Source organism: Phalacrocorax carbo, chromosome 28 (genome assembly GCF_963921805.1).
Source record: "Phalacrocorax carbo chromosome 28, bPhaCar2.1, whole genome shotgun sequence".
NCBI lineage: Eukaryota > Metazoa > Chordata > Aves > Suliformes > Phalacrocoracidae > Phalacrocorax > Phalacrocorax carbo.
This window is the reverse complement of record NC_087540.1, coordinates 2,278,505-2,305,901: the sequence shown is the minus strand read 5'-3', so window position 1 is coordinate 2,305,901 and position 27,397 is coordinate 2,278,505. Positions and strand designations below refer to the sequence as shown.

The 27,397-nt window shown below is 49.0% G+C and overlaps 4 protein-coding genes across 4 annotated transcripts; all 4 read right to left on the bottom strand.

The window, feature by feature from the left end:
• Window positions 1-5,684: 5,684 nt before the first annotated feature.
• LOC135318131 (putative small proline-rich protein 5) lies at window positions 5,685-5,930 on the bottom strand. Its single transcript, XM_064474989.1, has one exon. It carries the CDS (start codon window positions 5,928-5,930, stop codon window positions 5,685-5,687), a length of 246 nt encoding a protein of 81 aa, XP_064331059.1.
• A 10,225-nt stretch (window positions 5,931-16,155) lies between these two features.
• LOC104046652 (uncharacterized) lies at window positions 16,156-17,953 on the bottom strand. The gene is made up of 2 exons (XM_009506827.2): window positions 17,885-17,953; window positions 16,156-16,848 (listed from the first exon to the last, which is right to left on the bottom strand). The coding sequence occupies exons 1-2, from the start codon at window positions 17,951-17,953 to the stop codon at window positions 16,156-16,158; spliced, it is 762 nt and encodes a 253-aa protein (XP_009505122.2).
• A 1,440-nt stretch (window positions 17,954-19,393) lies between these two features.
• Window positions 19,394-21,313, bottom strand: LOC135317981 (loricrin-like). The gene is made up of 5 exons (XM_064474720.1): window positions 21,223-21,313; window positions 20,568-21,132; window positions 19,915-20,423; window positions 19,702-19,833; window positions 19,394-19,599 (listed from the first exon to the last, which is right to left on the bottom strand). The coding sequence occupies exons 1-5, from the start codon at window positions 21,311-21,313 to the stop codon at window positions 19,394-19,396; spliced, it is 1,503 nt and encodes a 500-aa protein (XP_064330790.1).
• A 3,579-nt stretch (window positions 21,314-24,892) lies between these two features.
• On the bottom strand, window positions 24,893-26,734 carry LOC135318113 (loricrin-like). The gene is made up of 4 exons (XM_064474957.1): window positions 26,644-26,734; window positions 25,867-26,553; window positions 25,285-25,764; window positions 24,893-25,098 (listed from the first exon to the last, which is right to left on the bottom strand). Exons 1-4 carry the CDS (start codon window positions 26,732-26,734, stop codon window positions 24,893-24,895), a joined length of 1,464 nt encoding a protein of 487 aa, XP_064331027.1.
• Window positions 26,735-27,397: the final 663 nt, after the last annotated feature.

The window sequence follows — 27,397 nt, the reverse complement described above, 5'->3', positions numbered from 1 at the left end:
CAGATGTTTGCGCTATCCTATTTTTAGCGTTTCCTCTTTGACGCACTGCATTTCGTCCCGTGTGTAATTCCTAATGGGTTTCCTATAAGGATTTTGGAAGGCATTTCTTTCCCGTTTCCTGGAGACTGACACTAATCTCTCATAGGTGTTAATTAGCTTGCCAATGGGCAATGGGGATTGCATCAGTGACAGAAAGGTCTTTACGTCTCAGAAATGCTGACTCCCGATGTTGGCCTGCCATTTTCCACAGGTGACAGCTCAGGATTTTAATTTATGTGTTGTTGAATGCCAAGAGGAAATGGATTTACCAGCTGCAACTCATGGGTATGGCACAATGCTGGGAAGTCTGGTGTGATCTCTTCGGTTCCCTGGTATGGCAAAAAATAAAATATTTCTGATTCTTCACACGCTCCTTGACTTGCCATCTGACTTGGCTGAGCCCATCAGATTGTTCCACGTGTATCAAAGGTTATTTAGTACTTAAGATCAGAGAAAAATATCTGGCGATGAGCTCTATCCAAGGTATGACTATTAAGTTATAGTTAAGTTTTCTTGCTCCTTGGTTTCTTTTTCCCTTCACTGATTTCTTATACTTTTTTCACCCGATCTCACCTGCTGAGGTGTCTGGAAAGCAAAGGATTCAGAGAAAGGGAATGCTTGAGCTGAAGTTTGAGCAAATATTGGGTTCTGTCACTAGTGGTGAAATTATGAGCACTAAAGCTGGATTTATAATCCTGTTTGACTCAGTCTTTGAAGCATAAGAAAATGAAGCCTGTAACTCATCAACTTTGGAAAATGTTACCCATTAGAGTAATTTGCTAACTGCCAAGGAGAAGCTCTCTCTAAAGTACGGCTGTCCTACAGCTTTTCTTCAGGCTAGAGGCGATATAATTGCTTGTGGTGAGTTTTGTGTAGCGAGGGAGGATTGCATTAATTCTTCAGGGATGTTTTGTGACTCAGTTGTGGGTCCAAAACCAAGAGAGGCTGCAGCTGCCCAGTCGGCGAAGCCGGTGCTCGTGTGACAGTTCTCCTTTCCTCTGTGCTTTGGCCTGGACCATCATGCCGATGTTCCTCCAAAATCTTTCTACCTCCTCAAGAACCTTCCAAAACTGGGGTGTCCTAGGTTACACCCACTCAAAAAATGTTTCTGAATCTTTCAAATTCAGATCCTGCTAAGGAAAACATGATCTCTGAAGAGTTATTATCCATTGCTTCCAGTTCTATTAGGGGAGTATGTAAGGGAAGCCCAATCTACAGTGATGAAATGTCATTTTTAGAGCAATGTGGGGGTTGATACTTGCTCATTCCATTCAGCAGTGTTTGGTTTACAGGCTCTCCATAATAACGTATCGTGGTGTTCAGATCTGTGCTGTGCAAGTGCGCAAGAGTCTTACATGAGATGGACCTTCCCTGGGCTAACCCGTGTCTCTGCTCCACAGTATATACTGGTGACAAACGCCACTGAGATATGAAAAAGAAGTTTATGACTTCTGTTTTCAGAGGCTCAGAGGTATTAAGGTATTTGAAAATATTTATATGCCCAAGTTCTGAAGTTAAGCTTGGAGTAAGTGAATTATTGCGTGTATTGAGTGAGAATTTTAGCAACTTGCGAGCTACATATTCCTCTTTCATTTAATGGGTTATGCTTGTCTCCAAAAAAAAAGAGTTTGCATTCAATTAGCTGAGATCTCATTGGTTTCAAAATGATGGTGCAAAAATCAGTGGATATTTAGATTTCCTTGCATATTAGGAAAAATTTCGTTACTGAAACAGCGGTCAGGCACTGGCACAGGCTGCCCGGAGAGGTGGTGGATGCACCGTCCCTGGAGGTATTTAAAAGACGTGTAGATGTGGCACTTCAGGGCACGGTTTGGGAGGCCTGGGAGTGTTGGGTTGATGGATGGACTGGATGATCCTAGAGGTGTTTTCCAACCTTAATGATTCTGTGATTCTATGTGTAGACCAGCTCATCGTCTGGTGTTTGCAGGGAAGCTTTGTTATGCTCAGCCCTTTAGGTCCATGTAGATTTTGGTAGTTAACACTTTCCTCTACTAATGCACCTGTTTTCTTTCTGAATAATAATGGGAATTGTTGTTACTGGCCAACAGCTATTGGGGCACTTTGAGAATATGAGGAAATTTGATTACAGAATCCAGAAAAAAAAAAGTCTAAAGGAAAAAGTAAATAAATAAATTAAAAGACAATACTGGTCTCATGAATGTAAGATTTATTTTTTTCCCACACCCAGATGAGCCTGAAACAGAATTGTATAGCACAGAAAGATTCCCGACAGTAATTACGCACTGAATAATCAGAAAGGACATTTCCTGAACAATTAGAAAGAATGACAACTTGAATGATAATTAGGGGAACATTTCATCCAGACCAGCGGTGAGGCACATGGCAAAGACCCAGGGATTTCAGTAAGGATGAGACGATCAGTGGCCGCAGCGCCCAAGGGAGGAGCGAGCCGGTGGGTCCAGGTGCCGGGACCGGATCCTGCTCCTAATACTTGGGGCATTTTGGCGGCAGCTTGCAGATGTTCTTGGTGTACTGGGGGCAGTAGGGGATCGGGGGGCAGCAGGGCTGCACGGGGGGGCAGTAGGGCTGCACGGGAGGGTAGTAGCACTGCACGGGGGGGAAGTAGGGTGTCACGTAGCTGTACTTCTGCACAGGTTGCCTCTGGATGGTGTAATGGCAGGAAGATCCAGAGTCATGGCAGGACGAGTGGGATCCATGGCAGGAAGACCGGGATCTGTGGCAGGAGGACTCATAGTCATGGCAGGACCCATGAGAGCACATCTTTCTGAAGTATCAACAAAGCTGTAGAGAAGAGAGAGAGTCCATCAAGCTGTTGTGGCTGCCCAGCTGTAACTGGCTGCATTTTCCTTAGCTCTTCTTCTGTAGTGGCCTGGGACATTTTGTTTTCCTCTGTTTTGTAGTACATGGGTCATCTTGACCCTGAAAGTGATACTGCCTTGTCTTTTGGGCGATACTTTATGATGGTCCAGCTCTGGTGGGGATTTCCCTACTAAGATGCTTTTAAAGGAAAAATTTACTTCTAAAACCACACTGACTTGTCTGAGATATCTCTCCCTCCATCACCAGCTAGTTTGGGAATTAATTCCTTGCTGGGTCCCAAAGACTCTGTGTCTTTGGAGAGCCGATCCTTCAATTACTCTTAGTTTTCTGTCATCCCATCTGCTGAGAGCATACCACGAGCACCCGTTGTGCAGCTTGCATGTTCAGGCACCCAGCCACCAAAAATAAGAAATTTCTAAGACAAAGGCAAGGTCTAAATGCAGAACGAGTCAGCTAGAACGCCTATGTGAGCTCCTGCTGCTCAATAGTAGGTAAATCAATATAATCCAACTTACCCTTTGTTGGCGCAAGCAAGAGGAAGAGCCCCGAGAGCTGATGCAGAATGAAGGAGGAACAGGGGATGGCGAACTTTTATATCTTCCGAAGGGTTGTCCGAGACATTATGCATCTCTTGGCAATGCTGACAGTTAATTAGGTAGTCACGTTCGTGTTTATCTTCTGTGTCTAATTTTTAGCATTTCCAATTTGACACACACAGGAAAAACAACTATGACTTTTTCCTTAACATGTTCATAGGCAATGAATTTCCCAATCTGCTTTATAAGGGAATTTTGAAGGCAGTTTCATATTTACATATTAAAAATGAACCTAACCCTAGAGTTATTAAGTTATTTGTTGTTGGGCAACCAGTATTGCATCAACGTAGAATTCAAAAGCGTTGACTCCTGCCCTGCATGCTGCCCCTAGTTCTGCAGGGCAGACTCACATTTTGATTGATATGTTGGTTTTTTTTTTTTTTGTGACACAAGGGACTGTAATTAACAGCCAAAACTCACATGGCCTCTACTTAGAGGGAAGCCCTGTTGACTAGCTCAAACGCACCGAACACCTCAACACCGGGGATGACACGAGAAGGACATCCCCAATTCCAATTTTTTTCATTCCGTTTGTGTGTTCACCAGCTGTCAGCTGTTTTTCCCTTGCACCATGATATTATCCTGTTTACATTCCTCCTAGAAGACAGAGATTTCAAATCCTGAGCAGGAAGGATTTGTGCTGGGAAGCTGTCACCTATTGCCATCCTGTTTTCAGATCCCAAATTGCTTCAGGCTCCCGTCTTACTTAAGCAGTTTTGTAATTTTTACTCATTGCAATGTTTCAGTATTTACTACCAAGTTTCTCTCACGACAGCCCAAGGCTTACTTTAGGACAATGAAATGGGTAATTGTTGCTTTCCTGTGAATTTTATCCAGGTGGGTGCTACAGGAATGCCTCGGGAGCATCCCATGGGTCAGTCCTGATGCAACTAGAACAAGGTGATCCTAAAAGATGCTTACCGAGTTCAGAAGAGAGCAGCTATCCCCATTGCCATGGTCTTCATATCTTTCAGGGTTTATTTTAATGTAAAATTTTCGGGGGGAAAAAATATACTACTCTGTCAACAGTTTTGTGAGATGCTAAATCATTCTGAATTTGAAAATACATCCCGGGAAAGCATGGTTTCATGTTCTGTTGGGTTTCTTTTTATTTATTTCTCAAAGTCATGATTCAGCAAAAAAAAAAAAGTTTGTAAAAAAGTCTCTTAGAGCTAGCCCTTGTTCAGGAAAATCTCACCAGCAGTCTTCAGAAAAGCGCTGTGAGTTATAAGCAGTGTAGAAATGGTTTATCTAGGTTGAAAAAGTGATATTTTTGGGGAGGGCCCTTTTCTCAATTCTCCGTCATGCAAGGTGCATTCATCTCACCCTTCTCTAGGTACTCAAAGTTAATAATTTAAGCTGAAGCTAGCTGTTGAGCTCTTTGCAACAGCGATGCAGAGGAACAGGCACTGGCAGAAGGAAGCGAGCGATCCTGTTCTAGAATAGATGTCTCAGCGAGACGGGCTGGTGACTGGGGAGATAAGGATAGTCTTAGGTTGTAAAAAATAGAGATTTAGCATTTTTTTAAGTGTGTGCAATTTTAATTGAATACAGTAATTTGAAGTTCAGTGAAATAAGGAGGGTTAGAAAAGACCTCTAGGCGCCTATTTGCATTTATTAAACACCTCAAAATGTTTGTAATTCTGAGTCAGAGCGACACATGAAGAATGAGGTGCTGCTGAAGTGAACTCAGTGAACTGCGAAAGACAGTCCTAGACTAACTAGGGTACAGATGGGCTCCCTGTATGCTGGCCATACATACATTCATCTGCCACAGAAACGCATCTGGAATGACCGGCTTTCATTCATTTTGAAACTTCAGGATGTGGGCATTTTGTGTAAGTTTGAGAAGAAAAGAATGAGAAGCAATGACTAAGAAGTCAGGGGTAAAGATAATTCTCAAGTAAAGAGGTCAAAGAATAAAGAAATCATAAACTTTTTCTATTTTTGGGAATGAAATTTTATTGTTTCATTTGGGGGTTCACACATCGTAAGTCGCTGACAGCAGAAATGAATAACAGTCTTTTGGAAAAGGACATAGGCTGGGTCTTGTATTCTAAATAAATTAAAAGAGAACAAGAGATCTGATTTCTATTTTGAAGAAAACTCTAATGTGAGGTATTCGAGGATTCACGCAAACCAAGAAGGGAAGAGGAGAAGGTACATCAAGAGTATCCAAGGGAGAAGCGAGCCAGTGGGTCCAGGTGCCGGGGCCGGATCCTGCTCCTAATACTTGGGGCATTTTGGCGGCAGCTTGCAGATGTTCTTGGTGTACTGGGGGCAGTAGGGGATCGGGGGGCAGTAGCGCTGCACGGGGGGGCAGTAGGGCTGCACAGAGGGGCAGCAGGGCTGCACGGGGGGGCAGCAGGGTGTCACGCAGCTGTAGTTCTGCCGCTGGATGGTGTAATGGCAGGACGGTGCCCTGTCGTGGCAGGAGGTTTCGTGGCTGTGGCAGGGCCTGCGGGAGCACATCTTTCTGGAGTATCGGCAAAGCTGTAGGCAAGAGAGAAACGGTCATTCTGGTAGAGCGGCCCCAGTGTACACGAGCATACCTGTATTCCATAATTTGCTCTGGAATTATCCATTTTCTTCCTAATTTCTAGTTCTTCATGGCTAAGAAAGTTATTTCAGTGCTGTTTAGGTATTGGGAGATGATTTATATCCCCCACTAAAAACATGACCTTTTACGGGTGCAATTTGCTTTTCAGAGAAAAATTACTCAAAACACCCATTGCCCATATGCAGCCCCAGACCCCCCAGTGCCTTCTACTGGAAAACTTCAAAGCCTCTTTCCCATAAAGTCCTCCAACTGTTCTCTCTCGGTATTTTCCAGTCTTTCTGTTCTGGTTCAGCTCGGGCGTCTGCCTGCTGGGCCTGTATCCCACTTGTTATATACATTAATAAAACAGCTCTTGTGGGAAACAAGATCTTGGTCCCTGGCACTACCGAGGTCCAGAGGTGAGGAGTGAGTGTCATACTCCAACTCCAGCAAAGCTTGTATGAAAGCAGATGGTTTGATAACAAAAAAATCCTCAAGAGGAATAAAAAAATTGGACTTACCCCTTCAGCAACTGGAATGAAGTTGTATAGAGGCAGAGAAGCGAATGAAGGAAACTGGGATGAGAGACCTTTTATACTCTTCCAAAGGGTTATCTGGGACATGAGACATCTCTTGGCAAGTGTAACCTAATTACATATCCCAGCCCATTTCTATCCGCTGTATTCAGCTTCCGACATTTTCCCTTTGATGCACGGTGCTTTTAGCATTGTAATTGTCCCATAGGCTATTAATAGCACGCTAATTCCTTTGCTTCCCTATGAAAGAGATTGGAAGGTATTTCACGCAAAGTGACACCAATACCAAAAAACCTAATGGATCTGGTCATGGACAACATGTATCAAGTGGAAGAGGTGTTTGTAATTCAGAAGTACCGATTCCTCAAGCTGTGCCAGGACGTCACATGGGCCAAGAGCTAAACGTGATCGTACCTCCGTGTGAAAAAAAAAAAAAAGATTACTAATGTTAACTCACGTGGATTATGTTTAGGGCAGGAATAATGTGGCTGAATTGCCCAATGGTACCGGATATTTTAATGAGACATTCAGCATTAGCCCAAAGATGTCCTTCATTGACAATGTCAACCTGTCTACATAGAGTGTTCTATCGAGGATTTCTTTTATTCCTGCTATAGATGCTGTTTTAATCTTAATTCATCTGTACAGTGTTGATGGCAGTGATATCACATCCCGCAACAGAATGGTCTGAGGTGAACCCACCAGCCTAAGTCGTGCTCACACTGCCAGAGGTGTAGTTATTTTCTGTTCCTGTTTTCCTATGTCCTTCTTTAATGTACTTCTAATTTTTCCCCCCAACATTTTAAATAAAACCTGCCTTCCATTTACTTTCTGGAAATCTTTAGCAGTTGAGGTTGTGAGAAGGTGGGCCATGTGTCTGCCTCCAAGGTAAGGTTTAAGATCTTTAATTTCAAAATAATGTTGAAGGTTATATTTGGACTATTAGCTGGGACAGAGCGCTAGTAGTGCTGTCCTGCTTTCAGTACTCAGCCATGGCATCGCTGCAGCTCATATGGAAATATGCATTAGACAGGGCTGTAGGTCAAGAAAAAAATAAACAGAACAGTGTAATGTGGTAGAGGTAGATGTTTCTGAGCCTGGATTTTCCCGTGAATCATGGATGAACTTCAGTCTTCCTTTCCGTGTCTACGTACAGGTCATGCCCATCTAACCCAGCAATTACATTTTCTTGTCCCATAAAAGGCAAGAATGTGTCAACACTGGGATGGCATTGTGGATTAGACGTCAGGCGCAATAGATTTTGGGTGATGCTCTACTGACTCACGGGCATCCCTCAGACAGGTCCACTCACATCTGTGCTCCAGTATCACAATGTACAGAATGAACCTATAAATACTTTGCTGTGAAGTTTTATTTAGGCCGTAGTTAGGCAGCACCTTTAGAAACCTTTGATCAAGTATGGAGGGAAATCTGTCCTATAAAAGAAAGAAGATAAAAATAAATTAAAAAAATGCTTCAAATGTAAATATCGGGAACCAAGGGCAGCAAACAAAACTGGCTGTGGTCAGGAAGAGCAAAGCCCCCATTCCCCAGGGGTGCCTCACTGCTGAAGCCTCCAGCTCTATAAAGGTCCCCTGTTTCAGGCCATTCCCTTCAGTTTGACTTTACTTCTCCTATTGCTCCCCTGTTGTTGTTTAAGGTACGTGATTTGACTAATGATCTGGATCATTTATGGATACGTATGTAGACTGTAGCTCTGTGTTTACCCACTTGACTTGGCTCTGCCTAAAACCAGACTGCTTGTTTATTGTAAATAGTGCGAGGGTGATACTTTCTATGGAATATTTCTTATATTGCATTGAAAAATGATATCTAATCATTGAAAAGAACAATAAAAATTAGGTTTGTGGAATAAATATCTCACTTTCAGGAAAAATGTTACAGTATCTAATATGTCATCCAGAAGATATTTTACAGCCAATGATAAAATGGGGGGGAAGTCCAAATTTGCTGTAGGTGAGTCCTCTGTTTCTGGTTGGCCCTGCTTATCTTGAAGTGCAGTAGATAAAAAAAAATTGCATAAAAAGATGTCTTGCTTGCATCACTGAGCTGCCTGTCCTTTAGGTGTACTCCACAGCCCAAAATGGCATGTTCTTCTGGGAGGGAATCCTTCTTCCACTTGGACTCAACTGGTATGGCCTGGCAGGGTCCTGGCTGGACACCTGGTGAACACCCCTCCTCTATGCCTACAGCCCCGGCTGCGCCCGTGGCAGAGGCTCGTGCCGGGGAGGCCACAGCTACCGGCACCGCGGCTGCCGCCGCTCCGTCGGCACCATGCCAGGGAAGCAGGTCTTCTCCCTGTGCCGCGGAGCTGGTGAGCAGCTACGAGGTGTGTGGGGTGTGCTCGGAGGGGTGTCACGAGGGAGGCTACAATTAATGGGAGACCAGGTTGTGCGGGACCCTCACCCTGGCATGGTCTGGGACTCTCATGTTGCTGTGTGTAATGACAACGGCGCAGTCAGAAACGAGGTGTGGGAGCCCAGAACTTGCCAGTCAACCATTGGAATAATCTCCCCAGGGAAGGGGTTGACTTGGCCACCTTCAAGAGTCGTCTGGGCAGGGTGCTGGGCCATCTTGTTTAGACTCTGCTCTTCCTAGAAAGGTTGGACTAGATGATCCCTGAGGTCCCTTCCAGCCTGGGATTCTGTGTGTGATTGTTTCGTGCTGAGGAACGTGCCCTGCATGCAGGTACCCCTTGCCTCTCACTTTTCTAATGTTTGCCTTGGGTTTATCATGCTTTTTGCGGTCTGTTTCTCACCCACTCTTCTGCTGACTTGATTGAGGCTCAGCCCAGAAAGCATCCTCTGCAGGGGTTGCCCTCAGCACAGGCACCATTGCTGCTGTGGTCGTCACGGCGGGGGGATGGTGGGGACCGTTTCCTGCCGAAGTGATGCAGCCCGCTTTCCTGCTCCGCTTCCCAGAGGCGTGTGCCAAGATAACAACGCTCCAGCTCAGGAGAGATTTGCTGTCTCTGTTCCTCAGGCTCTTCCTAAGTCTTTCCTTAAACGAATGACACAACCTGCAGCGCTTCAGCCTGAGAGTGAGAGCGTAGGTGAGAACTTGGACTGCTTAGAAAGCATTAAGATAGGAGATTTTATCTCCCCTTCCCCCGAATGCTTTCAGACAGACTCAAAGGCAGCCTGGAGCCTCCAGTCTGGCTTGGTTTCAGCCTCCGGTTTGGCACAGGATGGGTTTGGCACTGGCAGAGGGGTGCCAGTGCCTGGGGGGACAGGGACCGTCGGTGGCACCATGCAATGCCTTTGCACACAGAGCTGCACGTCTCTGACCCTGAAGTTCATTCCTTCCACCTGCAATCATGTACCTTGCATATGGGAATGGTGCTCCTTGTTATTTTAATTAAGAGTAATAATAAAACAGGTGCTAATAATAAGTTTCTTGTTCCTTTCAAAGATTCAGTGCAAACCCTTTGCTAATTAAATATCTAGCGCATTACACACAATATGGCTCTCATCCCACAGAGGCACGAATTCCTGCAGCAATCTGCCTCCCTGCTGGTGGACACCGGAGGAGAACCTGGGGATGAACCTAGTGCAAGGCGAAATACAGCTGCTGATTTTTATGGCCATCTGTCCGTTTGATATTCCTTTTTTTTCTACGTCTACAAGGGAAGCTCAGAACTTTCATGGTTTCTGCTGAGCAAAATTAGCTTAATCCTTGGTAGGAGCTGGGAACATTTTTTTTTCTTTCTCAACCTCTCATTTTCCAGACATGTGTGGTGTTTACAGGACTAGAGTTCACAGTGGGAGTCAATGCTGCAGTGCATGGCGTGACTTAGTTTTATTTTGCATCAGCCAGTTTTTCATCTAGGCTATATGGACTCTTGCTGGGATTTTCAAAGAAGGTAGAGTTACCCTGCACAAACTATCTAACTCATCCCATATTCTCTATTTTGGACAGGTCAGAAAGAAGATGAAGTATAAAGTAGTCCTTCCTCTGCTTATACTCTCTTGTTTAGGGTGATCAGTGATTTTCAGACTTCGTAGATGGAGTCTGCTTTTGTGCTCACCAGCCACGTACGTATTACGAAGCCAAAGCTTTGCTTTTAGCTCCTTCAGAATGTGCCTGTGAGGATCTGAGGTTCAGGGCCAGTTGTCGCAGAGCCAAGGGCTGGGATTAACGAGAGATGCTGATCTGCACCTTCAACCCCAGACAGCTTTTCCAAACCCAGCATCTGGATATATCTGGCAGATACACCAGGTGTGGGGACTGCGGAGCTGAGATTTGACACATCACTGCCATTGAAGTGCAATGGGAAGGGGGGGAGCTGTAAAAAGCAGCTCGTGTTAATAAAGGTGTGCTTGGTAATGGTGCTAAAGATAAGGAGGAGGGTTACAGTGGAAGAACACTAGGACACCAACAAGTTTTTTGAGCTTTAGGTTTTAATATCACATCTTTGCGACTGCAGACAGAAGCAGGAAATTAATGGATTCAAATTCTTGCATGCGCGAGGGCAAATCACGTTTCTGCCATGCTAATGCCACTTTGCGTTATCGGGAGCGGGGAGAGGTAATACGTGCTGGAGGGAAGGGGCAGGACCTGCCCAAGCTCAGGGCTGCACCTTGCGGAGGAGAGGGGAGAGGTGCAGTCCCGCGGTGTGCGCTGACCATCGGCTCATCCTCGCTTCTTCACTTCTGCTGCTGTGGGGGCCACTGCACTGGCTGCTTGATCTGCTGCTGCTGCTGCTGGCAGGGAGCAGGGGGCACCGGCACCTGCCCGGGCACGGTGACCACGGGGCACTGGGGAGGGAGGACCACCACGGGTGTCACATCCTGCACAGCGCTCACTTCGTGGCAGACGACCCCCTCGGAGCCATGGCAGGACCTCTCGCTGTCGTGGCAGGAGGAGCCTCCGCTGTGGCAGGAGCTCTCGTTGCTGTGGCAGCCTCTCTCTCCTCGGGAGCACATTTTTCGGTTGGTGCGATGAACCCTGGGAAGGAGAGACCTTTGTCGTTAGATGCACGAAGGGCAGCGTGCTTTCCCCGCTCTGCTTTGGATTCAGTTTTCCTTGATGTGTTTATGAGCTTGCCTGGGCTTGGCAGGATTTGCCCGTCCCGTTTCCCCAGCTTGGGGCTTCGCTCCCGCAGTGCCGGATCAGCCCAAGTCATCTGATCGCCCCCACGAGCCCCACCAGCAGCCCTGGTCTCCATTTCTGCTGGGCTCCACGAGTGCTTTCCCTGCTCTCCCTTGCTGCATCCCACAAGCACTCACGCAAGACACTCTGGGATTATCTCAGGGCTGTGTAGAGGAGTAGATGTGCTGTGGGCTGCCAGTTTATCCTGAACCAGCACGAAGCATCTTGGCAACGGTCTGGAAAACCTGCAGCCTAGAGGGGCCCTGGCACAGCCGGTGAATTTACAGCCAGGACTGGTGTATTTGAGCCTTGGCAAAATACATTTTCAAAGCCAGGAGCTCAAAATGAAGAGACTCCTGTGCCTTCCTCCCTCATGTCCTCTGCTCCCTCCGTGCCCCGCGGACACTTGGCTGGCCAGAGCCCAATTTCCTGAGGCATGAGGAAAATCCTATGTGCACGTCTAAATACCGTTCTGCGGAGAGCTGAGATTTCAAGGAGGCAGAAGGCATCCAAGATGCAGCCAGCTGAGCTGAAAGCTGTTCATGCTGCTCCTTCCCCTCATAGTTTAAACCTGCCTTCTCAGTTCTTCCCTAAATTTCTTCAAGGACAGCTTAATACTTTCAGCTCCTGAGGATTTAAATTTTCCAAAGGAGCTTAGTAAAGGAGTCAGGCTCATAAGTGCAATTAAAATTCCCAGCTTAAACCCAAGGTTTCTTATGAAAGATCAGCCTGCTGTCCCCCATTCTTTCCCAAATCCTGTTCTTTACTTTTTTATTTCCAGTTTGTCTCCAGAAACTAGGAATCCAGAGCACTGAAGTAATCCAAATATGTCTACGTGTGGTAAGAACAATAAATTTTGCTTCCTGGCACAGGCAGTCTTGAGACCGATTTTGATAGCACAAAATTGCCCCAGCCACCAAGGCAAGAACTTGGCTCTCAGTAATCCCAGCACCTGCAGACAGACCTATCTCTGTAAGAGCATAGCTCAGCTCTGTGCACCGAATTTTCATAGGAATGAAATGTTAGCAGTGTGGTAGCCACTTACCTTGGCTGTGAAGGCTCTGAAGAAGGAGCGGAGCTGAGTGAATGAGATGCTCTCCCATCTGAGAACTTTTATATGGTTCCTAACTCTCTTCCTGAAAATGCAATCAACGCCTGGGGAAAAATGACCAACATATTTACAAAACAGCCACACCTCTAATTACCCACCACCTTCAAAAGCTTATTCAACCAGGTTTCTTTGATTGACTTGTCATACAGTAGATTGTCTTCCTTGTGTTACACAGCTTTAATTGCCACCCTGCCCCACGCAGGTTGTAATGCGCTAAGAGTGAAAACCGTGTGGGTGGCTCGACTGTCTCACCGTCATGCCGGGATGAGTTTTATATTGCAAAATGGATGGCAAAGGTGGTGCTTTTCTGGGTTTCTGTCCTCCCGAAACCTCTTGCCCAAAGTCTGGGAGGAGAGGTCATGATCCCCGGTCATCTCTAACTGCTCTTGGCTGGACCGGGGTCTTGCGCAGTGGACAAGGGCCACCACTTTCAGGTTCTTGCCATAAAAAAATGACAAGTGTTTAGGAAGTCCTCATCACATGTCCTCTGAAAGCATCTTTAAAGTTGTCTTCACCCTGTATGATATCTACAGGTGCCAGAAGCTTAGCAACCAAGGGTTCCTTCTCAATCTCCTCTCTCTGACTGTGGCATTTCCCAAAGCAATAAAACCAGGATGATGAAGCCTGTGGCCACTGTGGCGGGCTCTAGGAGCTACGAGTGGAAAGTGGCCTATCAAAGCCAGGTAGCGGTACAGGCCACTTTTGGAAGTCTTGGCTTAGAGCTGTGAATACCCCAAAAATGTAGCATGGTTTCTCTACCTCTGTTCATCTACTTCACGTCTGATTTTATAGCCATTTCACTGATAGTGCCATAGTTACTATGAATTTTCATTGCTGACATTTTTCCTGGCCAATAGCAAAGAGCCCTGAATAGAATTGCTCTTTCAAAATGTCTGTTTTTCTAATAATTTAATATTTTTTTATTTGCCAGCCATTGTCCGTGGTGGGAAACGTGTGCCTACAGAAGCCGCTTGGGCAAACCTTGCGTTCATGAGTAAGCACTGAGTAAAGCGCTAGCTCAGAGACCATGTACCCGAGCTCACCACGCATCTCGAGCTCACCCAGCTCTTCCCTGGGGCGGGACAGGTGCACCCTGGGTGCAAAGCAGCGGACTGTTGCAAGCCTGGGGCACTCGTCTGGCCCTGGTGCAATCAGCTGTGCAACCACGGCTTTGCAACAGTCCTGGTTTCTGCTTTCCCTCCCATTAGCAGCTTGACTGTGCAATTTCGGCTGTGTTTTTACTCATTTTGCATCTTAACTCCCTCTGCAAACATGGGAGTCACAAGCTTTTGCTGGGCAGGGATCGACTGAAGCAGAAGGGGTGGCTCCCACTCGCTATCTCGAAAACAATTTCTTGAGTTTCTATCCAGAGGCGCCAGTTAGTGACTTTCATCAAGAAGCCAGACTCGTGTTTACCGTTCAAGCTTGCCTGTTTACAAACAGCCAAAGCAGAGGGGCCACGGCTTCTGCAAGCACTGACACGCTCACGGAAGAGTCCTGCGTTATCGCAGCTGTCAGCTATGGAGGATGACGTGTTCGCCGCCTATTGCACAACAAGTAGGGAGGAAATCTGCATGTGCAAGCGTGCATGTGTACGCCCGTGTGTAAAATCCAGCCTCCGCCTGCTCCCAGCCTCATGCTGGAGGGGAGCTGCAGCCGCTCCAGCGTGCAGAGGGAGGCAGCGGTGCAGCCCCAGCTCCTCGTGTTCAAGCCCTGGATGCAAGAGCATCCTCCTTCTCCCCCGGGTCTATTATACTATCGTATCATCTATCTCAGTTAACATCTAAGCTTGTGGGGTGTTTTTTGATTCAAACCTCAAAAAACCAGCCAGGATAATGAATAAGGAATGTGCTTTTAAGTGTTCCCTATTTTCATTTTTTTTGGGGGGGAGGACTGAAATTTTGGGATGGTTTTTGGTCAGTTAGTTGAACGGACAAGAAGATTTTGAATACTCCAGGCTCTAATCGTTTTCCTGGAAGTCTCTTGGAAGTTCTTTGAGTTTTCTGGGTTCTTTTGCTACCTTTGATGCTATCAGATGCAGTAGGGAAAATAACAGAAATCAATAATGGTGTGGTAGATTTCAGAAATAGAAGTAGATGCAAATAAATGATAATACTGTCTAAGTTTAGAAGGGAATTTAATACGGCTGGTGTCAAAACCTTATGTAATGTTCACTGCACCACAGTCCTACAACACTACAGCGTGAAAGATACCCATTGTGGCACCAAACACAGGGCTAGAGCTCAGAGGATTTTGGGTTTTGTAAGCTGTGGTGTTTTACAGACATCAGGGCAAAGTCTTCTGGTTTTTTATTGAGCTGAAAGGGTCAAAATCCCCACAGGTGGGTGAAAGCAGCAATGGTAGAAAATACTTTATGGTGTAATTTCATGCTTTTTTCTCTCCCTTTTAAATGGGCACAGATCTATGGGTGATTTTTCCCTTCATTACCAATATTTGGAGGAGTCAAAAAACCCCAGATCACAGTCCCAAAAGACTAAATGTTTGGCAAATACTCTGTAAGAACCAGCACTGGATGTTCAAGCCTCCCCCTAGCTGCCCCAGCAGCACAGAACAGAGGAACCATCTTCTCCCTGTGCCTAATTTAGGGCCTGATCCTATAAAAAATGTCATGAAGCAGGTTACCGCGAAGAAGCAAACGAGCTTGTTCGAGTTGCCTCATGCCACTGGTGCAAGCATAAGGTTTATGTGCTCCGGCTTACAACATCACCTGCAATCTCTTTGGGACAGGAGCCTGGTGTGTAATTGTTTCCAAGTAAACAACCTTGCACTTCCAAGGTCACGCTGTAAATACGCATCAGCCGGAAATCGCCCGAGAGCTTCGCGTATCTCCTTAATGTAGCTCGTGGAGTCTGGCCTGCGAAGCCGTGCAGAGGGTCTCGGCGGGGGCAGCGTTTCTGTTTGATGGGAACAGCACGGGGGAAGCTCTGACTTCGGCAAGGGCAAAATTAAGAACCTTCTCTTGATGTTGCAAAGGGCATATTTTAATTCCGTTAAAATAAATATTACTTTTGAGTATGGCTGTAAAATATATATAAAAAATGTTGGAGGATAAATCTTGTGTTGTGAAGCAGACTTCTTGAGTATCTACCTGTCTGCTGAGTGAAGGAGTAAATTAAAGAAATAATTCACATACTGGAATTTCCCACAGACTATGAAGTTTAATTTTCCAACCCATGAGCAAAAGGAGATGGAGAGAAGAACCTTTTCCCATCACCAAAGCACAAATCACTTTTCCCAGCAGCGCTTGCAGCAACGTTGCTAGCACAGCCCAGCACAAGGAATGCAAAGCTCCCTGACCATAATGACAGAGTCGGGGAAAAGCTGCATTGCGGCACATCCAGGGCACTTGTGCTTGAGCAGGGATGGCTCCTGGGTCAGTCACTTTTTCTGGCTGGGGGGCCAGTGGCTGCTCTGCTTGCTCTGTTGGACCTCGATGTTGGGAACGACCACGGGGCATTTCTGCTGCATGGCCTGGGAGAACCCACCAGCACCAGAGCTGAATTCTGGGTCTGAGTATCCCCCGATGCCATAGCCATAGCCCAATCCTCCACTATAGTACCCTGACCCACCATTGCCCCCACCTATTGTTAAGACCCTTTCTCTTGGTGACACATCATACCCATATCCAGAGCTTCCTCCCACTGTCATGCCCAAATTCCCACTGTGGCAGCCGGATCCTCCACCACCCCCTGAGCTGCCAGCGATGCTGTAGCCTGAGTCCTCACTGCTGCACCCTATTGCCCTCCCGGTGCCGTAGACTGAGACTGACCCCCCTGCAGTGCCCCAGCCAGATGTCCCCTCGCTGTCACCGCCAGTTATTACAACAGATCCCTCACCGCCACCCCTGTACCCCCCTGCAATGCTGTAGGTGGGTGATGTTGGCATGGGCGGGCAGGAGGGAGCTCCCCGGCTGTAGATGACTGAGCCGTCTCCACCACAGAAGAAGGAGCCTCGTCCATGGAGGCTCAAGAGGTCCCTGCTGCTACTGGAGCATCCTGTGTGGTGTGAGGAGATCTCACTGTTGTAGCCCCTGTTCCGGCGGCCACATCTCCCTCGGAGACGGTGGTAAATCTGGAAGAGGAAAAAAAAAAATAAAACCTGCACTGTCTTGCTTCATATTTGCACTGTGGCAGGTGGGGAGGCTGCAGGTGGTGTGGTCAGAAAGGCAATGCCAGGGTTCAAAACAGGGCACTGCGCAGCTCTTCTTCAAATGCAAGAGTATTTTGACTCTGACTGGGATAGCTTTTTTCTTTCTTATCTCCAGGGTGTCTTTCCAGAGAGTCAAAGCCTGAAATATACTCTTTTAACATCTGATAACTGCCACGGCTCTCCCTGCTCATCTTCATGACCGTAAATCACAGAGCCATAAAAATTACAAGGGTTATCCTTGCTTTTGTTTTTAAACTGCTGCAAAAGCAGTGGATCAAAATTTCCATGCAAGATGACGCTGCCGGCTGTATTATTGTTGCGTATTGTTGCGTAGCATCCCCAAAGGTCTTTTATATATGATAATTGGCACAGCATATATAAAATATATTAAAAATATATAAATAAAGCTATCTCCCATGAATATGAAATAATAAAGTCTCAGAAAACAGCAGACTTACCCTCCTCAGCCATTGGAAACACATTTAGAAGATAAATGTCGACTGAATGAGGAGCTTTAACAGACGGGAACTTTTATATGACGTTTAGCATATATGGGAAGTGAGACACCCTAAGGAATGACAAGGATTTATTTACCAAAGTCTGATTTCAGTGCCTGCTTGACTCATGACATCTGATCGATATCTTTCCTTCATGCTCCTTGTGTGTTGCATGCGGCAGTAATTGCTACTTCTGCTTAATGATCCTATTCCTGTGCTCCTGCCCTGAGCTGCGGAGGAGCGCTTCGGCCCCCAGTGAGGTGGCAATGCTGGGGGAGACAGGAGGAGGTGGGTGGGGGCATGGGTGGGAAATGCTGAGCAAGAGGATCAGCGAGTGTGGGGCAGAGGGTGGTGGGGACCGGCTCCTGCTCAGGGAAGGGGCAGGGAGGCTCTGGTTCAGCGGTGTGGCAGTTCTTGTGGCTCGGGGCCTCACTCTAAGGGTGAGAGTGTCCAGCGGGTACCCAGGAGAGGGGAAGGCAGGTGTTCAGAAGAGATCTGGTGGCCACACAGCACGTTGATCCCTCCAGCATCTCTAGTGGGAGAGTTTCTGAGGAAGTCATTTGCATATGAACGAAAAGCTCGTCAAAAGTGAAGTGCCCAGCTTGGGTATTTTGCAAGGGTGCTAGAGATGCTCTGAGAAAGCTTAGGGGCCCTGGAGAGAATTGCAGAGGTGTGAATGTCCTAACACTTAAACCCACTGTGGCTGGATTACTCCTTTAACGAAGGAGTATGCCTCCAAGTGCCTTCCTTCTGCGTTTTCATACGCTGTGTCCTTCCTCTGCCTTGGAAAGACCACCAAGCACCAGGGACGCCAGGGGAGACGATCAGGAGGGCTGCAGGGGGATACGCGTTGTGGCCATGCTAGTAGTGCTGCCCGTCATGATGTCCGCGCTGCAGCCTGTGGTGCTCCAACTCTGCCCTGCAGCACATCTCCTTCAGGCTGGGCTAGGTCTGATCAGCTCTGAGCAGTTTTGCCATGGGGACAATGAGTCTCAGCTTTGGCAAAAATCCATGTCTACCAGGAAGCAAACGGTTCATGGGTTGGTGTTTCTGCCCTCGGCATTTCAAAGCGCATTTCAAAAGGTTGGGCAAGGAGGGATTAAGGCCTGGAGGCATGATTTGGAGTGTGTTGAGCTGCCTGAGGGAACTGCTGCTGGTTTTATTCCCATCTGCCTGGCCCAGGGACGATTTGGCTGGCCCAGCATGCGAGATTTACCCTCCCGGTAGAGCTGCTGTGAGGTCTATAAAGCTGGGAGAGAAGTGGAAGGGTGGCAGGGATGCGGCTGTTGGAACGGTGTTATTGGCCACCATGGGCACCAACAGCTGCTGTTGAGGGTCAGCCCCAATCCCTGCTCTTTAGGACTGAGCTGATGGGCTTGGTCATGTCTCCCAGCAGCACTCCATAGATCCATGAGCTGGGATGGCTGCACCACGCACAGGTGCCAAGGGGATGTTGGGTGCTGTGGGTACTTGGTGTTTTAGGATGTGTTGTTAGTCTATCTCAGAGTCCAGGGGGACAATGAAGGTGTAAATTTTCAGGGGCTATGAACTGTGTGTATTTAGAGCTGCGGGTACAGCAATGTGTTATTGAACCGATCATCTTTACAGAGATGAGTGAATTGTCTCATCAGAGAGGTTTCTGGCTTCCAGGAACATAAGATGGTCGTTGAAAACACATGAAAAAACAAACTCCCAAAAAAGGCAGCTTTCACACATTATTATATTTATTAGATCTAAAAAGTGCTCTATGGAAGAGGAGCAGAGCCTCATCAAGGACATCCAAACATCAGCAGCAGGGCAAAAGGCTGTTAATCCTGAAGTTCTAAGCACAGGGATCCAGCCATCAAGGGAAGAAAAGCAGAGAGGACATGCTGGGAAGAAAAAGGCAAACAGAGCCAGGTCTCGAGGGAAAAAGGCGACATGGCAAAGACAAGGCTGGTATTGCTGAGTGCCATGGACAGATGTGGCTGTTACTTCTGGTGGCTGTGGGGCCAGTGGCAGGCCTGCTTGGTCTGATGTGACTCGATATTTGGAATGATGATGGGGCATTTCTGCTGCGTGGAATGGCAGGAGCCGCCACTGCCCCCTCCAGAGCTGACGATGATCTTATGGCCTGAGGAACTGCCACTACCACCACTGGAGCCCCCACTGCAGCATCCGGAGGATCCCCCACTCCCTCCACCTCCAATGATGCTCTTTGATCCTGAAGACCCACCACCAGATCCTCCTCCCATGCCATAACTGGATCCTCCACTGCAGCAGCCAGAGGATCCCCCACTATCTCCACCAACAATTATGATCTTGCCTCCTGAAGACCCACCACTGGAGCCCCCACTGCAGCAGCCAGAGGATCCCCCACTCCCTCCACCTCCAATCATGCTCTTTGATCCTGAAGACCCACCACCAGATCCTCCTCCCATGCCATAACTGGATCCCCCACTGCAGCAGCCAGAGGATCCCCCACTACCTCCACCAACAACTATGATCTTGCCTCCTGAGGAGCCACCACTGGATCCCCCACTGCAGCAGCCAGAGGATCCCCCACTCCCTCCACCTCCAATCATGCTCTTTGATCCTGAAGACCCACCACTGGATCCTCCTCCCATGCCATAACTGGATCCCCCACTGCAGCAGCCAGAGGATCCCCCACTCCCTCCACCAACAACTATGATCTTGCCTCCTGAGGAGCCACCACTGGAGCCCCCACTGCAGCAGCCAGAGGATCCCCCACTCCCTCCACCTCCAATCATGCTCTTTGATCCTGAAGACCCACCACCAGATCCTCCTCCCATGCCGTAGCCCGAAGAGCCCCCACTGCAGCAGCCAGAGGATCCCCCACTCCCTCCACCAACAATTATGATCTTGCCTCCTGAAGACCCACCACTGGATCCCCCACTGCAGCATCCGGAGGATCCCCCACTCCCTCCACCTCCAATCATGCTCTTTGATCCTGAAGACCCACCACCAGATCCTCCTCCCATGCCATAACTGGATCCTCCACTGCAGCAGCCAGAGGATCCCCCACTCCCTCCACCAACAATTATGATCTTGCCTCCTGAAGACCCACCACTGGAGCCCCCACTGCAGCAGCCAGAGGATCCCCCACTCCCTCCACCTCCAATCATGCTCTTTGATCCTGAAGACCCACCACCAGATCCTCCTCCCATGCCATAGCTGGATCCCCCACTGCAGCAGCTGGATGATCCCCCACTCCCTCCACCTCCAGTGATGCTCTTTGACCCTGAAGACCCACCACCAGATCCTCCTCCCATGCCATAACTGGATCCTCCACTGCAGCATCCAGAGGATCCCCCACTCCCTCCACCAACAATTATGATCTTGCCTCCTGAAGACCCACCACTGGATCCTCCGCTGCAGCAGCCAGAGGATCCCCCACTCCCTCCACCTCCAATCATGCTCTTTGATCCTGAAGACCCACCACCAGATCCTCCTCCCATGCCATAACTGGATCCCCCACTGCAGCAGCCGGATGATCCCCCACTCCCTCCACCTCCAATCATGCTCTTTGATCCTGAAGACCCACCACTGGCTCCTCCTCCCATGCCATAGCTGGATCCCCCACTACAGCATCCAGAGGATCCCCCACTCCCTCCACCACCAATGATGCTCTTTGATCCTGAAGAGCCACCACTGTATCCTCCTCCCATGCTGTAGCCCGAGGAGCCCCCACTGCAGCAGGATCCCCCTCCTCCACTGCCAATGCTGATAATGATCCTGCTCGAGTCCCCTCTGCCCCCGCCGGAGCTGCCCGAGCCTGAGCCTCCACAGCAGGAGGAGCCGCTGCCGTGGCCGCAGGAGCCCCCGCTGTGGCACCCGCCGGACTGGGAAGACTTTTCCTGGCAGCCTCCGCTGGATTGTCTGGAGCACATCTTTGAACAGTGAACCTGCAAGAAGCAGTGCTGTTGTAAATAATCCCCTTGGAGATGCTGCTGAACCCTCATAACAAACCCAAAAGCGATGCATTTCCCAGGAAATGACCCATCTGCCCCATCTTCTGCAATGCTACAAGAATGGCAGCGTCATAAACTCCATCACCATTTTTAGACAGCAGGATTGACCTGCTGTGAAAAGCTCCCAGGGTCTGGTCTGCAGATCATAACATCCATGGAAAGTCTCTGCGTGCAGGAACGTTGACAGTACTTCCAGAGATTTTCACACGTGCTCTGCTCAGCGTTGGCGGTCTAAAAACTCTAATCCCACTCTAGATCCTTCTCATTTATAGATTGCTGAAACTCGCAGCAGCTGAAATATCAGCCATATTTGCTTGCCCTTAGAATATCAGCTGCCTTTCCCTTCTGTAAGGAAGGTAGTCCAGCTGGCGTGTTCCCCTCGTTCAAAGCATGCTCAAAGACCAGCTGGTGGAGCAACCTTCCTGCGAACTCTGGTTTAAAAAGTCTCTGTGTCAATAGGCTTACCTTCAGTGCAACTGCAAGTGCATGCAAGGCTCTGCGGCAGGTGAATGAGGAGCCTTGGGATAGGTGAGCTTTTATATTGTAGGCTTTGTGCTCTTAAGGGAAGTGAGACACCCTAAGGAATGCTGATAGATCTATTTACTGAGCCTGGCTTTAGCTACCTCCTTCTTTGACTCACTTGCAGCAGATAGGTGATAAGAAGGAGGTGTATCAATTACTTTCTTACAGTTGCTAATTCTGCTTAATGATTCATTTCCAGTCTTGCTCTGAAATGTTGGGGGCAAACGGCTTCTGGGGGTCTACCTTGGGGGTTCACCAATGCATTTGTGTTAGGCTGCAGCTTCTTGGGCACTCAGCAGAGCATGGAGACAGAGCAGATGATGAGGGATGGAGGCTGGAGTGAGTTAGGGCTAGAACCTGACGGTAGGACAAGGGTAAAGATGTGCTGGAGCAGAGGCCCAGGGAATTTTAGGGAAATCATTGAATAGAATCATAGAATCACTAACGTTGGAAAAGACCTCTAGGATCAAGTGCAACCGCCAGCCTAACACTACCATGTCTCCTAAACCATGCCCTGAAGTGCTGTGTCTACAAGTCTTTTAAATACCCCCGCGGATGGTGCATCCACCACCACTCTGTGCAGCCTGTGCCAGTGCCCGACCACTCTTGGAGTAAAGAAATTTTTCCTAATATCCAATCTAAACCTCTCCTGATGCAGCTTGAAGCCATTAAGGAGGGTTTCCTCAAGGACTGGTGAGATGGGGAGCAGGAGTACGTCCAGCCAGCTGGGAAAGGCAACTGTGTGCTCAACCAGCCAGAGGTGCCACCTCTGACGGGGCATTGCATCGCTTTGGAGCACCTCAGCCCGGATCCATTTCAGAGGGCCCTGTGAGGATGGCAGAGACATGGGGGCCATTTCCCCTCACCCTTTTGGGAGCCCAGGTTGGAAACTGCTGTTGGATTGAGCAGACATGTCTGAGCTCAGCGCCAGCTTCCCAGGGGCCCGATCACCAGGTGGGAGTGGGGGAAGTCTTGAACCCTTTCTGTTTGCAAAGTTGCATTTGAAGGCCATCAAGACCCTACTCTTGAACTGTAAGGCATTAAACATTTCCTCTGTCTCAGGAGGACCCATTTCCTGAGGGTCCTGCTTCACTGGCCAGCCCACCCACACCTGAGGCTGGCGAGGCATGTGGGTATTTTGCTTGCTGGAGAATGACAGTTTGTCATCACAGTTATCACAGCTCTGGCTTCTCTGTTTTGCAGCAGCTTCATCCTGTCACTGCGTCATGCATGCTTGGAGGCTGACAACAGCATCCGCCCTCATGGGACACTGAGTAGAGGAAAGCATAATTGGAGGAGTTTTAGCTGAGAGGATGCATGACAGCAGCAGCAGGCTGCCCAGCCCCGTCATGATGAACACAATTTGAGCAGGAACGCAGCTCCACTGGTATGGGGGCAGGACCATTAGCACCAGGAATGAGGGCACAGGGGGCTTCCTTCATTTTGCTGTGGACTCCCTCCAGTGGCCTACGCTCCACTCTCATCATCAAAGGGAACGCTAAGGCCTCACTGCAAGCCTGGCTCTCACACGTGCAACACCTTAATCCCTCCCATGCATTTAACTTGTAGGGACTTGCACAAAGGAGCAACTAGGTTTTGCAGCTCATCAGGACCCAGGGTGTGAGGGAAGGCTGTGGAGGCTTTTGGCAGGGGTGTGAGAGGTGTTCCTGCAAGCACTGGTGCATGGAGACCCCAAGGCTGGACCCTGCAGGGACTGATAACACTGACCCTGTAGCACATGCACATGTGTGGTTCGTGCCACATGTGGAGGGAGGAGGGTGGCTGGAAGCAAAGCACTGGAGTGGTCGACGTTGCCACAATCCCTGCCAGGTTAAAGAACAGCTTTAATACCTATGGTGGGTAAAGGCAAGGGTGGATGCAAAAGGCTTCACAGTGGAGGCTGCCCCAAGTTTGGGCCATGCTGCCTGTTTTCTGATGCTCTCTCGGGCCCTGTTCTGCCCTGCAGTCCAGTCACCCTCAGGATGGGCCAGCAGGTTGTGTTATGTTCCTGTCTCATCACTGCAGACACCAGGGGATGGTGCCTTGGTGTGCATTGTTGAGAGGGAAAAACCTTGGCCAGATTCTACAGTCCTTTTTCCCAGCAGCGTCCTTCATGCACAGCAGCGCTAATGCTGATAGCGTGGGACATGATGAAGGTACTGCTGGTGTAAGAACTCTCCAATTTTTCTGCAAAAGGCCGAAGTTGGTCAGTCATGATCCCTCAAGCATTTTCAGGGCCGATGATCCATTTTATTCCTAATTTTGTTTCCTGCATCCCAGCTGTGTGTGAGATGGACAAAAAACCCTCTTAGCTTAAACTTTACTGGATGCAATACTGTAATCACACTTGTCCCAAAGAGGACTTGCTACTGACTTCATCACAAAGGCGAGTGAATGTTCCCTATGATAATTATTGGTTTTCTTATGATAAATTTAGAGAAATGGAGTATGTAAAAACCCATCTGTATTTCCAAACGATGCTGCTGTCTGCACTGTGAATCCCTGCAGTGATCCCCAGAGGTTGTGGTCTCCTTTCTTCTCTGGGAAGGGGAAACCACGGTGGAGAAATACCAGGTTAAAGTTGCAGCCTTGGTGGATGTTATTTGCAAGAAGGACAATGATCATCTGCTTGAGCAACAAGGTTTTGCTCAAGAAAGATCTGTTAATAACCATCTGCTCCAGCACTGAAGGCTGAAGGAGATTTCTCAGCTGAATGTATTTGACATATTATTCAATTTTTGAAAGTAACTGAGGGGCAAACAAAGGATAAAAGCCACATTGCAAAACCAGTTGTTCTGTACACAGCGATCTTTATTCCCCTTCATACTGATGGGTGAGAAGAGTAATCTTGGAGTTCACAGCACAGGGTGCAGCATCAAGGGAAGGCAAGGGAAGAGGACATGCTGGGAGGAAACAGGCAAACTTGGAAGACAGATGCAGGGCTCTTCTTGATGAGAACTGGGTCTGCCTGTGCTGTTACTTCTGGTGGCTGTGGGGCCAGTGGCAGGCCTGCTTGGTCTGATGTGACTCGATATTTGGAATGATGATGGGGCATTTCTGCTGTGTGGAATGGCAGGAGCCGCCACTGCCCCCTCCAGAGCTGATGATGATCTTATGGCCTGAGGAACTGCCACTACCACCGCTGGAGCCCCCACTGCAGCATCCGGAGGATCCCCCACTCCCTCCACCTCCAATGATGCTCTTTGATCCTGAAGACCCACCACCAGATCCTCCTCCCATGCCGTAGCCCGAGGAGCCCCCACTGCAGCATCCAGAGGATCCCCCACTACCTCCACCAACAACTATGATCTTGCCTCCTGAGGAGCCACCACTGGAGCCCCCACTGCAGCAGCCAGAGGATCCCCCACTCCCTCCACCAACAATTATGATCTTGCCTCCTGAAGACCCACCACTGGATCCTCCACTGCAGCAGCCAGAGGATCCCCCACTCCCTCCACCTCCAATCATGCTCTTTGATCCTGAAGACCCACCACTGGATCCTCCTCCCATGCCATAACTGGATCCCCCACTGCAGCATCCGGAGGATCCCCCACTCCCTCCACCTCCAATCATGCTCTTTGATCCTGAAGACCCACCACCAGATCCTCCTCCCATGCCATAACTGGATCCCCCACTGCAGCATCCAGAGGATCCCCCACTCCCTCCACCAACAACTATGATCTTGCCTCCTGAGGAGCCACCACTGGATCCCCCACTGCAGCAGCCAGAGGATCCCCCACTCCCTCCACCTCCAATCATGCTCTTTGATCCTGAAGACCCACCACTGGATCCTCCTCCCATGCCGTAGCTGGATCCCCCACTGCAGCATCCAGAGGATCCCCCACTCCCTCCACCTCCAATCATGCTCTTTGATCCTGAAGACCCACCACCAGATCCTCCTCCCATGCCGTAGCTTGATCCCCCACTGCAGCAGCCAGAGTATCCCTCACTCCCTCCACCAACAACTATGATCTTGCCTCCTGAAGACCCACCACTGGACCCCCCACTGCAGCAGCCAGAGGATCCCCCACTCCCTCCACCTCCAGTGATGCTCTTTGACCCTGAAGACCCACCACCAGATCCACCTCCCATGCCATAACTGGATCCCCCACTGCAGCAGCTGGATGATCCCCCACTCCCTCCACCTCCAATCATGCTCTTTGATCCTGAAGACCCACCACCAGATCTTCCTCCCATGCCGTAGCCTGAAGAGCCACCACTGCAGCATCCAGAGGATCCCCCACTCCCTCCACCAACAACTATGATCTTGCCTCCTGAGGAGCCACCACTGGATCCCCCACTGCAGCAGCCAGAGGATCCCCCACTCCCTCCACCTCCAATCATGCTCTTTGATCCTGAAGACCCACCACCAGATCCTCCTCCCATGCCGTAGCTGGATCCCCCACTGCAGCATCCAGAGGATCCCCCACTCCCTCCACCTCCAATCATGCTCTTTGATCCTGAAGAACCACCACTGTATCCTCCTCCCATGCCATAACTGGATCCTCCACTACAGCATCCAGAGGATCCCCCACTCCCTCCACCTCCAATCATGCTCTTTGATCCTGAAGAACCACCACTGTATCCTCCTCCCATGCCGTAGCCCGAGGAGCCCCCACTGCAGCAGGATCCCCCTCCTCCACTGCCAATGCTGATAATGATCCTGCTCGAGTCCCCTCTGCCCCCGCCGGAGCTGCCCGAGCCTGAGCCTCCACAGCAGGAGGAGCCGCTGCCGTGGCCGCAGGAGCCCCCGCTGTGGCACCCGCCGGACTGGGAAGACTTTTCCTGGCAGCCTCCGCTGGATTGTCTGGAGCACATCTTTGACCCTGGAAGAAATAGCATGCATTTTATTCAAGAGCAGTCACTGTTGTCACACCCTGCCCTGCCAGAAGGACCCCTGTAGAGCCCGGTGACGTTGGCAGTTGCCTCCAGTACCAATGGACCTCCTTTCTTATAAGCACTTTGGGCTGCATAGATCCCAGCTGCACATGGAGCCTTTTGCTAAGAGGCGGTTAGCAGGTTGCTGAAGTTAATCCACCCATCATTTAACGTCTTTCACCCCACAGCGGTTCCTTCTCCGTCTCTATATTGATGATACTCATGTCTTTCAGTAGCCCGGGATAATTCTGCTTGTGCTGAGGTCCACATGAGGTTGAAATTAATCAAAGCAACCTTCCTGCCCTTCAAGCCACCACCCATCAGATGTACTTTACCAAAGCATTTATGTTTTGCAAGCATGAAAGTAAGAGAAGAATTGCTCCCTTTGGCAGAAATGGACTTACCCTTCTCGGCTCTGAACGCGTACCACAGAGCAAAGCTGAGCGAATGAAGCACTGTGAGATCCAGCAACTTTTATACCGTTTCTAGCTTTCCCAGGTGGGAAGTGAGGCATCCAAAGGAATGGTGATAGGTTTATTTACTAAACAAAGTGTCCTCCTTCATCCCACTTGTCCTGACTCATCAAATCAGATCAATGCCTCT

Coding starts and splice junctions, on each gene's coding strand:
- LOC135318131 (XM_064474989.1), bottom strand. CDS start 5,930: ATGTGCTCCCGCAGGCCCTGCCACAGCCACGAAACCTCCTGCCACGAC.
- LOC104046652 (XM_009506827.2), bottom strand. CDS start 17,953: ATGCTGGAGGGATCAACGTGCTGTGTGGCCACCAGATCTCTTCTGAAC. Junction 16,849..17,884: donor CCTGCCTTCCCCTCTCCTGG/GTACCCGCTGGA, acceptor TTCCTCTTCCAG/ATTTACCACCGTCTCCGAGG.
- LOC135317981 (XM_064474720.1), bottom strand. CDS start 21,313: ATGTGCTCCAGACAATCCAGCGGAGGCTGCCAGGAAAAGTCTTCCCAG. Junction 21,133..21,222: donor CTCCTGCGGCCACGGCAGCG/GCTCCTCCTGCT, acceptor TTGGCAGTGGAG/GAGGGGGATCCTGCTGCAGT. Junction 20,424..20,567: donor GGAGGAGGATCTGGTGGTGG/GTCTTCAGGATC, acceptor TGGCTGCTGCAG/TGGAGGATCCAGTTATGGCA.
- LOC135318113 (XM_064474957.1), bottom strand. CDS start 26,734: ATGTGCTCCAGACAATCCAGCGGAGGCTGCCAGGAAAAGTCTTCCCAG. Junction 26,554..26,643: donor CTCCTGCGGCCACGGCAGCG/GCTCCTCCTGCT, acceptor TTGGCAGTGGAG/GAGGGGGATCCTGCTGCAGT. Junction 25,099..25,284: donor CATAATTGTTGGTGGAGGGA/GTGGGGGATCCT, acceptor TTGGAGGTGGAG/GGAGTGGGGGATCCTCCGGA.